Source organism: Saccostrea echinata, unplaced genomic scaffold (genome assembly GCF_033153115.1).
Source record: "Saccostrea echinata isolate AGI-Se365-2 ecotype Australia unplaced genomic scaffold, CSIRO_AGI_Sech_v1 ptg000060l, whole genome shotgun sequence".
In the NCBI taxonomy this organism is placed as follows: domain Eukaryota; kingdom Metazoa; phylum Mollusca; class Bivalvia; order Ostreida; family Ostreidae; genus Saccostrea; species Saccostrea echinata.
This window is the reverse complement of record NW_026889809.1, coordinates 3,081,351-3,097,185: the sequence shown is the minus strand read 5'-3', so window position 1 is coordinate 3,097,185 and position 15,835 is coordinate 3,081,351. Positions and strand designations below refer to the sequence as shown.

Here is a 15,835-nt window from a genome sequence, read left to right as displayed (position 1 = left end):
TATTGGTTTGCACATGTAGTAGATTGTACTTGATCATATATTGCCAAGTTCTGGTTTATTGAGGACCCATTCAGCATTACTAATGCCAGTGGTTTGTTTATTGAACAAATAAAATGTAAAGCTGTTTATAAAGATTGGTTTGAGAAAAAATATGTTTGTTACCATGCAGAATATGGGATGAAGTGGAAAAAATTTATCTAAAAGAAGAAAAGAAAGCTCTTTGGTTGCCATTGTAATTCAAATTTAAAAAAAAATAAGCTACAAGAATAACTTCCATCATGAATGTTTCAAGTGGCTATTAACATCAGTCCAGTCCATTAGGAATATTACAGCATCTAATAATGAGAAATGATGAATCATTTCAAAGTATGAGGACAGTATTAAAATTCAGCTGTTGTGCAGATTTGAAGATTAGGTTTTGTTTGTTTGTTAATGTTCATTGCTTTCTTTATAGTTTTTGTTTTTTGAAAATGGCATTGGAGCATGGGAGATTACTAAATAAGTAGCAAATTCTATAGGTACATAATAATTGAGTAATTTACAGTAAATTTGGGGAAGTGAGTCACAGATCCCAGTACTCTTACTTCTGTTTAGATATTCATCCCAGCCGAGTAGGCAATGATTGTAGAACTTAGATGACTACTGTTCAGATATTCATCCCAGCCGAGTAGGCAATGATTGTAGAACTTAGATGACTACTGTTCAGATATTCATCCCAGCCGAGTAGGCAATGATTTTAGAACTTAGATGACTACTGTTCAGATATTCATCCCAGCCGAGTAGGCAATGATTGTAGAACTTAGATGACTACTGTTCAGATATTCATCCCAGCCGAGTAGGCAATGATTGTAGAACTTAGATGACTACTGTTCAGATATTCATCCCAGCCGAGTAGGCAATGATTGTAGAACTTAGATGACTGCTGTTCAGATATTTGTCCAAGCAGAGTAGGCAATGATTGTAGAACTTAGATGACTACTGTTTAGATATTTGTCCAAGCAGAGTAGGCAATGATTTTAGAACTTAGATGACTACTGTTCAGATATTTGTCCAAGCAGAGTAGGCAATGATTTTAGAACTTAGATGACTACTGTTCAGATATTTGTCCCAGCCGAGTAGGCAATGATTGTAGAACTTAGATGACTACTGTTCAGATATTCATCCCAGCCGAGTAGGCAATGATTTTAGAACTTAGATGACTACTGTTCAGATATTCATCCCAGCCGAGTAGGCAATGATTGTAGAACTTAGATGACTACTATTCAGATATTCATCCCAGCCGAGTAGGCAATGATTGTAGAACTTAGATGACTACTGTTCAGATATTCATCCCAGCCGAGTAGGCAATGATTGTAGAACTTAGATGACTGCTGTTCAGATATTTGTCCAAGCAGAGTAGGCAATGATTGTAGAACTTAGATGACTACTGTTTAGATATTTGTCCAAGCAGAGTAGGCAATGATTTTAGAACTTAGATGACTACTGTTCAGATATTTGTCCAAGCAGAGTAGGCAATGATTTTAGAACTTAGATGACTACTGTTCAGATATTCATCCCAGCCGAGTAGGCAATGATTGTAGAACTTAGATGACTACTGTTCAGAAATTCATCCCAGCCAAGTAGGCAATGATTGTAGAACTTAGATGACTACTATTCAGATATTCATCCCAGCCGAGTAGGCAATGATTGTAGAACTTAGATGACTACTGTTCAGATATTTGTCCAAGCAGAGTAGGCAATGATTTTAGAACTTAGATGGCTACTGTTCAGATATTTGTCCAAGCAGAGTAGGAAATGATTTTAGAACTTAGATGACTGCTGTTCAGATATTCATCCCAGCCGAGTAGGCAATGATTGTAGAACTTAGATGACTACTGTTCAGATATTCATCCCAGCCGAGTAGGCAATGATTGTAGAACTTGGATGACTACTGTTCAGATATTCATCCCAGCCGAGTAGGCAATGATTGTAGAACTTAGATGACTACTGTTCAGATATTTGTCCAAGCAGAGTAGGCAATGATTTTAGAACTTAGATGACTACTGTTCAGATATTCATCCCAGCCGAGTAGGCAGTGATTGTAGAACTTAGATGATTAAAAGTTTTTGGATCACATCTACTTTCTTTGGGGATTTTTTTTATGTTCCCTGTATAAATTGTCATCAGGCCCAAAGACCACAAACTGAGAACAGACTTAAGTCAAAATTTCAAATATGAACAGATGAATAACTTTTGAAACAGTTCATCAGATGATTCCATTAATTATCATTAAGTGTTTTTATTTGAATACTTTACAAACTTGCAACTTTTCATTCTTTTTATTCAATAAATCTTAAAATACTGAAAATCTGAAAATTATGACTTAAATCTTTTCTCAATTTATGGTCTTGCCTCAAGCCTGATAAGTATTATATTTTAATATTAACATGATCATTTGTAATCAGTCAGATATCATCTGTCTTTTTTTTCCCAAAGCCTGTTACTTGCTCAGCTATAGTGACAGACAATCTGTTAATGATTGTGTAATGTAGTAAGTGGGAAACAAAGGAGGATTAACACATGGTCACAATTTATTTTTTAATAGAAGTACCAAACAGTTAATGCAAAGCTTAAAACTTGATTTTATATTAATTGAATGTTCAGTAACAGAGTATGTCCTGGTTAAGCTCAGTGATGTAAGGACAGGATAATCAAAGAGAAATTTTAACAGAAATTTGAAAAACAATTTGCTAAAGCATATTTATCACAAGGATTTCCTGGAGATTTTTGTATTTCGGTATTTATGATTGACCTACATTGTTGTGTGATCACATAAAGGGAAATTCAGTGTTTATTCATAGAAGTCCAACTTCATCTGATGCTTGGTGTATTTTTTTTCTATGAATTCTATTTAAAGAATTAGAATAGCTTTTAGATCTTGTGATAAATATGTGTTTCAGCAACAATGAAGCATGTACAAACTCTCCTGTCCTTAAGTTGGTTTATCTTTAATGATAAACTGTCAATCAGATGGTGAATGCCAGTACATACAGTGGGATTTAAATTGGTTTTTTTTTGCCCATGGCTTACCTTTAATAGTGCTATTTTTACTAAATTAATGATATTTTAAAGTAGTTTTAATACTCAAACATTTTCATATTTACAAAGGCTTTTTCTTTAAATGTCAAATAAACACATGCACATTTAACCCTCCATGAATGATGCTTATTTTATAAAATCACCACCTCTGAAAGATACCAGCATAAGTGATTTGATTTCTAGTGACACAAATGTCACAAGAATATGTTGTAGACAGATGGATTTATAAACTATCTCAAAATTATTATCTGGAAGCTTTGGTTTGAAGCAGTCAGCATATTTATAGATATTGAAGATGTTTAATGTATGTTTCAGATGTTAAATTAAAAGAAATTTTATTTGTCTTTTTATAGGATCGTGAACGTGCTCGTGAACTCCACGAGGCAGCGGGACTGAAGTTTGTCGAGTGTTTTGTAGACACTCCGATCGAAGTCTGTGAGAAACGTGATGTGAAAGGACTGTACAAGCGGGCAAGAGCTGGGGAGATCAAAGGTCAAATAAATTATGTGTATATACAGGCTTCTTTACAACTAGCTGATAAAAACTGTAGATGAACAACCATTTAGAAAGCGTTAAGAACTTAGGGAACTTACATCAGTAAATCTCTCTCTCTCTCTGAATGGCAGATCAGTGTTTGTGTTGTAGGGTTTACTGGAGTAGATCAAGCTTATGAAGCCCCAGATGATCCCGAGGTAGTTCTGAAGGCAGGCAAAGATACCGTGGACGAGTGTGTACAGAACATTGTGTCTCACCTGGTGGATATTGTGAGTATCTCTTTATAAGAATCAAAACTCCAGATCTAGCTGGGGATCACTGGCAGTCAAGCGACTTTGAAAGTAATAATATAAAGGAATATATAGAAAGGGGGGGGGGTATTAAGATGTCATAGAATAGAGAATTTTTGACTGTTGTGAGTTGTTCCACTTTATTAGGACAATGAATTTTGATTTTTTTTTTTTTTGGTAGGAAGTGGTACCAGCTGGGGCTGTACAGAATGTGAGGGAGTTGTTTGTCCCTGAGAATCGGATTGAGGTCACTAGGGCAGAGGCAGAACAACTGCCAGCCCTCAATATCAACAAGGTAGGGGGACAGGTCAACATCAACAAGGACTTTGATTATTAAAATACATCTAAGATTCTTTAAAATAGTACAGGAAACACATTCTAGACTACTGATATTTCATATGTACAGTGCTTAACTATTTCAGCTGGATTTGGAGTGGACCCAGGTTTTATCAGAGGGCTGGGCCACACCCCTTAGTGGCTTTATGAGGGAAAGAGAGTATCTACAAAGTCAACACTTTGGCTGTCTGTTGGATGGTATGTCATAATAAAAGTACAAACAAACTAAGAGAGTGAAAAGTAATTTACAGAGATAAATGAGAAAGGACTTTTTTTGAAATGAAGCCAGTAATTTCATGTATTATGTAATTGTTCTGGATTTTTTTTTTATCAGGTTTTTTTTGAAGTCTCGGTTTAGGACCATGTAGTTTTGTAAATTGGTACGTTCCAGACATTTTACATTGAACACAATATTAACAGCATCCTCCCTTTGTTAGGTGGAGTGACCAATCAGTCAATCCCAATCGTTTTACCGGTGTGTACAGAGGACAAAGAGAAGCTAGATGGATGTGCTGCCTTCACCCTGAAGTACGAGGGCAATAGTGTGGCCATCTTACGTAATCCAGAGTTTTATCCACACAACAAGGAGGAACGTTGCTGCCGACAGTTTGGGACCAGTCACAGAGGTCATCCATATGTCAAGGTCAGCTGAAGGACATTTATAAAAATGGCAAATACTAAATTTACAAATCAGAAAAGTATGAATATTAAAGTTTTGAAAATTCCTCTTTGAACTGAATTTAAGTCCAGTCCTATTTGGAATAGGAATTGCACATGAAGGTGAAATAAGTTACTAGTTGCTCATGAAGTAATGAATTATTTTTAAACAAATTGCTCTATGAAGAGCAAATTTCAATAACAAATAATTTTGAACATTTTATTTGACATACGGCAGTGAAAGTTGCAAAAATAATTATTTAACACTATATATTTTTCAATAATTATGCCCAAATTTCATCATTTCTAAATATTACATTGTATTTCTTCCCTGTAAGAGCTACATGTATTTGATAATGCTACTTTAATAGACGAATCTCAGTTTATTCCACTATGCTCCATTAATGATGGGCCATGCAATGATTTGTAAATGTCAAATGTGAAATGAAACAAATATATAATAAGCTTGAAGTATAATTATTGGGAAAATAACTTTGGAATGTAAATCTTTAAAAAATCCTTATGTCTACCACATGTGTATTTGTTGTATACAGATGATCAGTGAGAGTGGGGATTGGCTTGTTGGGGGTAAATGATATCCTTATGTTTATTATTGTTGTGTACTTGTTGTGTATAGATGATCTATGAGAGTGGAGACTGGCTTGTTGGGGGTGATCTGGCTGTGATAGAGAGAATAAGATGGAATGATGGACTGGATGAATACAGACTCACCCCAATGGAGCTACGCAACAAGTTCAGAGAATTAGGGGTAGGTCTTCATTTAACTGTTAACAGGATTGTTATATTGTTACATGTATATGACATAAGAAGGAAGAAGTGCTGAGTTAACAAACATTTTACTTTACAGGCTGATGCAGTATTTGCTTTTCAACTACGCAATCCTATACACAATGGCCATGCATTACTGATGGCTGACACTAAACGTAGGCTGTTAGAGAAAGGCTACAGCAAGCCTGTGTTACTCCTACATCCACTGGGTAAGTCCATATCTATCACCAAATGTAGACTGTTAGAGAAAGGCTACAGCAAACCTGTGTTACTCCTACATCCACTGAGTAAGTCCATATCTATCACCAAATGTAGGCTGTTAGAGAAAGGCTACAGCAAGCCTGTGTTACTCCTTCATCCACTGGGTAAGTCCATATCTATCACCAAATGTAGGCTGTTAGAGAAAGGCTACAGCAAGCCTGTGTTACTCCTACATCCACTGGGTAAGTCCATATCTATCACCAAATGTAGGCTGTTAGAGAAAGGCTACAGCAAACCTGTGTTACTCCTACATCCACTGGGTAAGTCCATATCTATCACCAAATGTAGGCTGTTAGAGAAAGGCTACAGCAAGCCTGTGTTACTCCTTCATCCACTGGGTAAGTCCATATCTATCACCAAATGTAGGCTGTTAGAGAAAGGCTACAGCAAGCCTGTGTTACTCCTTCATCCACTGGGTAAGTCCATATCTATCACCAAATGTAGGCTGTTAGAGAAAGGCTACAGCAAGCCTGTGTTACTCCTTCATCCACTGGGTAAGTCCATATCTATCACCAAATGTAGGCTGTTAGAGAAAGGCTACAGCAAGTCTGTGTTACTCCTATATCCACTGGGTAAGTCCATATCTATCACCAAATGTAGACTGTTAGAGAAAGGCTACAGCAAGTCTGTATTACTCCTTCATCCACTGGGTAAGTCCATATCTATCACCAAATGTAGGCTGTTAGAGAAAGGCTACAGCAAGTCTGTGTTACTCCTATATCCACTGGGTAAGTCCATATCTATCACCAAATGTAGGCTGTTAGAGAAAGGCTACAGCAAGCCTGTGTTACTCCTTCATCCACTGGGTAAGTCCATATCTATCACCAAATGTAGGCTGTTAGAGAAAGGCTACAGCAAGCCTGTGTTACTCCTACATCCTACTGGGTAAGTCCACATCTATCACCAAATGTAGGCTGTTAGAGAAAGGCTACAGCAAGTCTGTGTTACTCCTATATCCACTGGGTAAGACTGTGAAGATACAATCCTGGCAATAAATACATGTTTAATCTTAAATAAAATATGATATTAGAAGAAAAAAAAATGCCAATTAATGTGCATAAATAATTGCATGACCTTTTTGCATCAATAAAATACATGTGTATCATACTTTTGGTCTTAAAAATCTTAACTCTCAATATAATAATATTTTCTTTTATGAATTTATTGTAAAAAAAAAAAAATAAAAAGTTGGGGCCAGTGGCGTAGTAAATTTTGAGATATAGGTTATACAGATTGCAGATTAGGTTAATTCTTGTTGACTTTTTCAATATATATGCAACTTTTGGCAAAGTATGTTTAAAAAATTGTAAAAATTTGTTCTAAAAATATCATATGAACCTACATTGAATATTCCTTGCACTTAACATGAAATTTCCTTTGAGTAAACATGTAGGGTCAAAGTTCCAACATATTGAATACTGGTAAATCAAAATCTGTACATTTGTTACTACGAATCTCTGTAGTTCATTATCCATTATCCTTTGTGACTATTGATCTCTGTGGTCCGTTATCCATTATCCTCTGTGACTACTAATCTCTGTGGTCCGTTACCCATTATCCTCTGTGACTACTAATCTCTATAGTCCATTATCCTCTGTGACTACTAATCTCTGTGGTCCATTATCCTTTGTGACTACTAATCTCTGGTCCTTTACCCATTATCCTCTGTGACTACTAATCTCTATGGTCCATTATCCTCTGTGACTACTAATCTCTATGGTCCATTATCCATTATCCTCTGTGACTATTAATCTCTGTGGTCCCTTATCCATTATCCTCTGTGACTACTAATTTCTGATTCATTACAGGTGGATGGACGAAGGATGATGATGTGCCATTACCTACACGCATGAAACAACACAAAGCTATACTGGACGAGAGGGTCCTAGATCCAGACTCCACAGTTCTAGCCATCTTCCCATCTCCAATGATGTATGCAGGGCCAACAGAGGTAAGTTGTGCCTCTCAAAGAAGGACATTGTTAAATACACCTGTATACACAGGCACTTATATAAATCTGAAGTTCTTTAGGTATTAAAAATTACCTCTTACAGGTATGATAGGGCTTACCAAAGGTTTGATCAAAATTCTAATTCTTTGACCAGGTACAATGGCATGCTAAAGCTAGGATGTCAACAGGGGCCAACTTCTACATTGTGGGTCGTGACCCTGCTGGTATGCCTCACCCTGATGGTACAAGAGATTTATTTGATCATACACATGGGGCAAAGGTGAGATTACCATTAAAAGTGTATTAGTTGATGTTAGTTACTCAGAGGATCTTTTGCTATCTGTTCACATCCATCATCATCATATCTCTGGTTGATCATCATGGAAGCTCATCCGGTAGAGCGCTTGTGCCATGATGGGAACATCATAGGTTCAAGCCCTGGCTGCAACAAAGCTAAGTTAATATAAAATAGGTAGCAATTGTTCCTCCCCCAAGCACTCAACACATGAAGTGAAAGTTATGGGTTTTTCGGATGAGACCTTACAAACATCAGCCCCATGTATGGCAGGTGTTGGCACACTTAAGAACCCTCACTACTCTGACAATGGCCTTTTGTGCTGAATAAAGTTGTAAATTTGAAACCCTTCACCAGTATATGGTGATGTCTCATATAAGTGAAATCATCCTGCAAGGGATGTTTAACTGCAAAGAATCATTCATACAACATTTCTTATTGAAGGGAAACAAAACTGACAATTTAATGGTTTCCAGCCTCCATTGGGCTGGAGAAGTTGGTTCAAGACCATGAAGAGTTATAGCATTCTTCAAACAATCTTTTTTAATCATGGTCATCTAGCATCCTTACTGTTTATGTGATAATAATGAGCACTGAGCCTGTACCAAAAATTTTATCTAGGGCTCAGTCCAAAGAATGGATATTTGTTGGTCATATTTTAGGGATTCGTTAGACATGGATCTTACTCCTAGATATCTTGAAGGCAAAATTTAGGTGCAGATTTTAGGTTCCAGGATTGGGCTTAATTTGTCGTATATCAAAAAAATTTGTGGATCTTTCAAAATGTTCTCAACTTCTTGGACATTAAGCAGGGCAACTGATTATGATTATAATGAGGAACATTCCAAGTACCCATGTTCTGAAATTCAAGTTCTCTGTCCACTGCTCAGGCCCCAGGACAGGGCTTAATTAGTCATAACTGTAAATTCACTATACCTCTGAAAATCTGAACTCCCTGACATTAAGTTGGCAATCTCTGTTTGCATACTTGTAAAATGTAATGAAGTGTTAGCATTTTATCAAATTTGTAAAATTCTAGTTCACAGTGTCCAGGTTTCATATTACAGGTTGTCTTAGTTGATTGTGTATTGAAAATGAAGATTTGAAAGTCTTACTTTGAGGGCAGCTGTATGCATAACAATCAAATATGAACCATCATCATTTAAAAGTTTGTTCCTCTGGGTCGAGAGTAATTATTGAAAATACATTGTGTTATTAAGATTTCCCTTTGTTGTACTGAGATTTTCAACAAGACATTCTGGGTAAACTGATCGAAAGTCGAACATGACCGCAAGTCGAACGCATTTTTAACCTCACCTACACCTTTTGGTAAACAATAAATGGTAGGCAACTCTTAGTTATCTGTCTTCTTTTTTTATCCATTTAATCAATTAGAGTTATCTTTTCTAAGTCGAACTCTTCTGTTAATAGTTCTAGGTGCCGGGAAATTTGAAGGTGATTTCTCCAAATTTTCTGTCGTAAATGAATTATCAAAGTTGTTTCAAAGCTCCAAACATTTACCTAATGAGCTAAGCAATACCTTAAAAGGCAAATTTATACCAATCATTATTTCAAAAACCTGTTTTCATATGATTTTGGATACATAATTCGCAAAATAATCAACCAAAGTTCATTGAATTAATATCGGAAAATCATATGGAGTCGAACACCGAAAATGATCGCAAGTCGATCAGTGTTCGACATTAGATACAGCGATAAATACCTCAAAATACCACACAAAAAAAGAGAAAGTAAAAGCTTTTTAAGATAAGAAAAATTATTATATGAATATATAAGATAATGAATTAAATTTTTTCCCTTAAAAAAACCTTTGCCACCAATACTTTAATTATTCCATGATTCAAACCACAATTTACGCGATCCATATTAACTTTAAACATCTAGTCGTAATATCAAATTTAGAATTACATGTAGGCTATTTATTTTGGTAATGACGTCTAGAATCTTTTTTTTTTCAAACTTTGTGCTAAAATCCTCCTGTTGGGGAAAGGAGTTTCCTTTTTAGCTCACCTCAACGAAGTTGGGGGAGCTTATGTAATACCCTCGGCGTCGGTGTCGGCGTCGGCGTCGGCGTCCCAGGTTAAGGTTTTTGGAGCAGTTTTCTTTTCAAGTACTTCTATGGCCTATATTAGTCAGAGATGCATGGAGGATGCTTCTAGTGTGTTTCATTGTACCAGTCAAGGTTTCAGATGCTGCAATTTCAGCTAAAGAATGACCAGGTTAATGTTTTTGGAGCAGGTTAAAGTTTTTGGAGCAGGTTAAAGTTTTTGGAGCAGGTCTCATTTCCAAGTAACTATAAGCCCTAAATTGACCAAACTTGCATGGATGATACATCTAAGGATGCATACTACTGAACTTGCTTTGGATGCTGGATCTGACCTACATTTTCCGGATGAGTGACTAGGTTAAGGTTTTTGGAGTAGATCTCATTTCCAAGTAACTATAAGCCCTATATTGACCAAACTTGCATGGATGATACATCTAAAAATGCACACTACTTGACTTGCTTCAGATGCTGGATCTGACCTATATCTTCCGGATGAGTGACCAGGTTAAAGTTTTTGGAGCAGATCTCATTTCCAAGTAACTAAAAGCCCTATATTGACCAAACTTGCATGGATGATACATTTAAGGATGCACACTACTGGACTTGCTTCGGATGCTGGATCTGACCTATATTTTCCGGATGAGTGACCAGGTTAAAGTTTTTGGAGCAGATCCCATTTCCAAGTAACTAAAAGGCCTATATTGACCAAACTTGCATGGATGATACATTTAAGGATGCACACTACTGAACTTGCTTCAGATGCTGAAGCTGACCTATATTTTCCGGATGAGTGACCAGGTTAAAGTTTTTGGAGCAGATGTCATTTCCAAGTAACTATAAACCCTATATTGACCAAACTTGCATGGATGATACATCTAAGGATGTACACTACTGGACTTGCTTCAGATGCTGGATCTGACCAATATTTTCCGGATGAGTGACCAGATTAAAGTTTTTGGAGCAGATCTCATTTCCAAGTAACTATAAGGCCTATCTGAACCAAACTTGCATGGATGATGCATCAAGGGACGAACAATCTCAAAACTTCGGATGCTGGATTTGACTTACATTTTCTGAATGAGTGACTAGTTTTTTAAGTTTTCAGATAAGTCCACTCCCAAGTAACTGCAAGCCCTATCAGACCAAAATTGCATAAATGTTGCATCTAGGGATGCACACTCCTAGATTATTAGTTTAGTGTGGGACTTTGCCTTACTTAAAGACAACATTCGTTGAGGTGAGCTCTGTAATCTCTGATTACCTATGTTTTCTTTTTATCAACAAATTTCCGAGTTGGATTTTTTTTTTTACTGTAGTGCCCCCTCCCCTTTCTCTGAAAAAAAAAAAACAAACCTGGGTCTGCTCCTGCCATGTTTTCGGTGCTCTCCAGAGCCGAATACATGTAACAGTTGGTAATGCTTTGTTTATTTACCACGACAGTGAAAAGGCAAACAAAGCTAAATGTTTTTAAGATCTGCAAATCCACAAGCACAAAGTATATTTTCGAACAATATTTTAGTGTAAATTTAGTTGGAAAATGTTCATTGAAAAGACTAGCTGCAACCCCTCCCCTATTTTTTTTTTTGGGGGGGGGGGTTTGTTTGTGTGTGTGTGTGTGTGTTTGTTTGTTTGTTTTTTATTTATTTAATTTTTTTTTGCAGCGTGGTAAAATCGTTTTGTTTTTTGTAGCCAAAAAGTTTATTGTTGAAAAAAAAGTTGGATACCCCCCATGCAGGGATCTAGATGGGGGAGGGGGTCTGGACCTTCTTGGAATTTTCAGAGTTATTTAAAGTATATAATGAAACATATAAAAAAATGACTTTGGACACCTCCCCCCCCCCCCCCTTGAAAACATTGACCCCACCATCACCACCACGAAAAAGGATTTTTTCACATTTGGAAAATAGATTTTACCCTTTCCTTTTTTTTCTTTTATTCTTGTCAAGAAATTTATGGGCTGGAAATTTCTTGACTGGGGGTGGACCCCCCCCCCCCCCCCTGGAAAAAATTCCTTGATACGTGCCTGCCCTCCCCCCCCCCCCCCCCCCCCCCCCAACTGCATAGAAGTTTCGAATTGGATAATTACTTTTTTGTTTTGCTGGCTCATTGCGGGTGTGACATGTCAACTGGGGGTGCTTACTCCTCCTTGGCATCTGATCCCATCTCTGGAATTTCCGGAGGTTTGTGTTTTTTATCCTGTTTACAAATTTATTTTGAGATCAATCCCGTTCCCCATCTTCACCTTTTTCAGGTAAGTTGTCTTGATTCTTTTTCCAGCTGCCCCCCCCCCCTTAAATAAAAACAACAATCTTCAAGTTTGTTTTCTCCAGTTCCAGGAAAAAAAAGAGATCTGTTGAGGTCTCAAGAAAATCGGGGCCGTAACAGAGGATTAACGCTTGATTTAAAGAAAAACAAAAGCTAAGAGATATTTTATTTTGAATGATCTTAAAATCTGTATGAACGATTTAAAATTTTTTCTGAAGAAATAAATATTTCACATTAAACTTCTATGCAATATTGTAAATCGTTTTATGTCTTCTGATTTAAACAAAAATATGTCCAATTGAATTTGTTTCATGGCAAGATTGTAAGATTTAAATTATTTTGCATTGAATAATGTAATTGAACTATAATAAAATTATTCCTACCAAAGAAAGTTGTGGAAGTTCAAAGAAAAAATTGAGTCTTGACCACTGAAATTCGTCTGAAACGAACACTTGAAACATTCGAAATGTTACATTAGCAAAGACTTCCTATTGTAAAAGGTCAAGATAACGAACAGTGATCAGTGTCAAAACAGAAAGGAAACAGAAAGCAGAGTTGTTGTTTTTTTTTCTTTTTTGCGGTAACTTCAAATTAGGCTTTCAAACATGATCAAGGAAGGATAAAAAAAAGAGAGAGAAAACATAAAAATATGAAAAAAGAATAGAAAGAGAAATAAACCAACAGAAAAGGTGGAGGTTGAATGAAAAATTTTGCAATTTGATGATGTTGATTAAATTTTACATTATTACTTTCCTCCTTCAATTTATTGTTTCCAATATTGCCAACAATTAACGTTTAACAATCTTCCTTGATATTAAGATATCTTAATGAAAATCTTAAAAATGTTTGGTATGAATCAAAATCTATCTATAAAAAGAGAAAGACGAGAGTGATTTGAAAAAAAAAATATCTTCAGAAGTTTGTCTATTAAATATGTTAATGCCATGAAAAGCATTTCCTGTCAACAATTATGTAATTCGCGACTCAGAATAAATGGCGTTCGACTTCATATCTAGCCGTTCGACTTGTGGTCGAATGTGTTCGACTTGCGATCTATTTAGTATCTCGGGCTTTTTCCTTTAATAATAGTTGTTTCATTCAGTTGCCACAGTAAACAACACACTAAAATGAGGCTTTGGGTACACATTTCGATACATCTCTGGGTTCATGACACGCATTATGTCCCCTGTTGTCAACATCGTCGGTGAATATAAATAGGCGTTCGACCTGCGATCAGTTTACCCTACCAGAATGTAAAGTTCATTGATGCAGTGTTTCAGTCCTAGTGAGGCTAAGTTTGTTCTGTGCTGAGAAACTCATGATTCATGTACATGTACAATCAAGGTCTAAGGGCCTCTTGTGTAGATTTATTTGGTAAATTATCATTTACTATTCCTCTTTTTGTATTTCTTAGAAGAAAAAGATTGGATATTCTTATATTTTTCTATTTCAAAAGAATTCTGATTTGGAAATTTAGAGTTACTTTGTTTGCTTTTGTTAATCTGTTTCTGGGTGCAAGTATTAGAGTAAATCAACTATTATTCCTGACAACTTTTATTTGTGCATATTGTTTGAATTCCATCCTCGATGATTAATTTTCATGACTGAGGAAACATTTAACATAAATACACAATGAAAATAATGGTTTGCTGCGAGAAAAAGAAAGTCGCAAAACTTATATATCTTTCTAGCATGTAGATAAGAGTTGGTTTATAGTATATATTTGAAACTTTTGCTTAGATAGATTTCCAAAGCTACATTTGTATTGAAATAAAGAGAAAGTTAATTTTGTATTTTCTGCACAGGTTTTGACGATGGCACCAGGGCTAACACAATTAGAAATTGTTCCCTTCAGAGTCGCGGCATATAACACTAAACTAAAACAGATGGATTTCTTTAACCCAGAACGCAAAGAGGACTTTGATTTTATATCGGGAACTCGTATGAGAAAGCTTGCCAGAGAAGGCCAGAATCCTCCTGATGGATTCATGGCTCCCAAAGCCTGGAAAGTGCTGGCCGAGTATTACCAGACTCTCAAAGAGTAACAGGAAGTGACATCATCCCAGAACAGGAAGTGGTGGACCTCCTCAGCTGAAGTCTATAAACTAGTTGTTTCTTCCTGTAGGGACCAATGTCTATTTTAATATTTACTTATTTTGTTGAATATATTATATATTTTTTATTTTTAATTTATGAGCAAATTATAGATTGACATTTTTTTTCTATTTACTTATACCACAATACAGATACTGATGAAAAACATGAATTTAAAAAAGCACTTTTATGAAATACTTTTCTTTTCTCTACTGAAAGTTGAAAATTACTGTTATTGGTTGTTAATTGTAAGCAAAGTCTATTATTTGTTATTATTTATAAATTTATTTTTACATATTTTTGATGTTTAATGACACTCTGCATGTGGCTACTGCATGCACAGTTGAAAGGGATTGGGTTGATTTAGAAAAATGGTAGATTTTTTTTTTTAGTATGAGGGCATTTTTATGTATTTATTTTTAAACTATCAGAATTTTTCTGTTAGTTAATATTTTTCAGTATGGGAAACAATATACATACGGAGTTTGTAAATGGTATTTTATCTTTTTGTCAGATATGTCTTACCTGAGTATTGTACTGTATACCTGACCAATGTCAATTGTGTGTTTTAAATAGTATTTGACCTGTTTACCAGGTATACCTTATTGTACTATATACTTGACCTAATGCTGTTATTTACCGGTATACTGCTGCTGGGGTCGACACATGTTACAAGACAAATACATATATTAAACCAGAGGGATCAATAAAGTACTTAAAATAATATGTTTTGTCTTTTAATTATTTGCCAAAAAAGTTGGAAATAGGTTCTTCATTCAACGTCATTGACCTACTTTCATTCTATTCTAGTTTTATGAACTGTAAATTCTCAGAAAATTACAAACTTTTTCAGCGTGATTTATTGAAAGGATTCTGAATTAATTGAAGATCAGGCTCCAAGACTATAAAAATGAGAACATAATTAAGTCAGATTTAGATTTTGGGTACCTATATTGATGTTTATTTAGCAAACATAGTTAAGCAATTACAAGTTAAGTAAATGCAATGCATGAGTAAAGTTTTCTTTTGTTTTATAAGTTGTTTCTCATTACAAGTTTTGCTAATTTGAATTCTTTACAAAAGTAACTCACACTGAATCATAAAAACTGAAGTTAATTCTGGTAAAGATTTAATCACAAGGATTTTCAGTAGGTTGTAGATTTATTTCTAATTAGTACTCCAGGTAGAATTTTCAAATACTGACTCCAAAATACATAAGGATGAAATCATTTTGAAATTGAATTTTTCACATAGAA

General features: G+C 35.5%; 1 protein-coding gene across 5 annotated transcripts in view; it reads left to right on the top strand.

Annotated features, from left to right (window-relative positions):
• The window catches only part of LOC133174854 (bifunctional 3'-phosphoadenosine 5'-phosphosulfate synthase-like), a 30,367-nt gene extending 15,064 nt beyond the window's left edge, over positions 1-15,303 (top strand). For all 5 annotated transcript variants that reach the window (XM_061309956.1, XM_061309955.1, XM_061309959.1 and 2 more), the window contains exons 3-12: positions 3,432-3,570; positions 3,724-3,842; positions 4,045-4,158; positions 4,286-4,397; positions 4,637-4,842; positions 5,494-5,625; positions 5,725-5,854; positions 7,715-7,857; positions 8,012-8,137; positions 14,291-15,303. In XM_061309956.1, coding sequence (XP_061165940.1) covers positions 3,432-3,570; positions 3,724-3,842; positions 4,045-4,158; positions 4,286-4,397; positions 4,637-4,842; positions 5,494-5,625; positions 5,725-5,854; positions 7,715-7,857; positions 8,012-8,137; positions 14,291-14,530 — 1,461 coding nt within the window. In that variant the 3' untranslated portion in view covers positions 14,531-15,303. The remainder of the gene's footprint in view (positions 1-3,431; positions 3,571-3,723; positions 3,843-4,044; positions 4,159-4,285; positions 4,398-4,636; positions 4,843-5,493; positions 5,626-5,724; positions 5,855-7,714; positions 7,858-8,011; positions 8,138-14,290) is intronic.
• Positions 15,304-15,835: the final 532 nt, after the last annotated feature.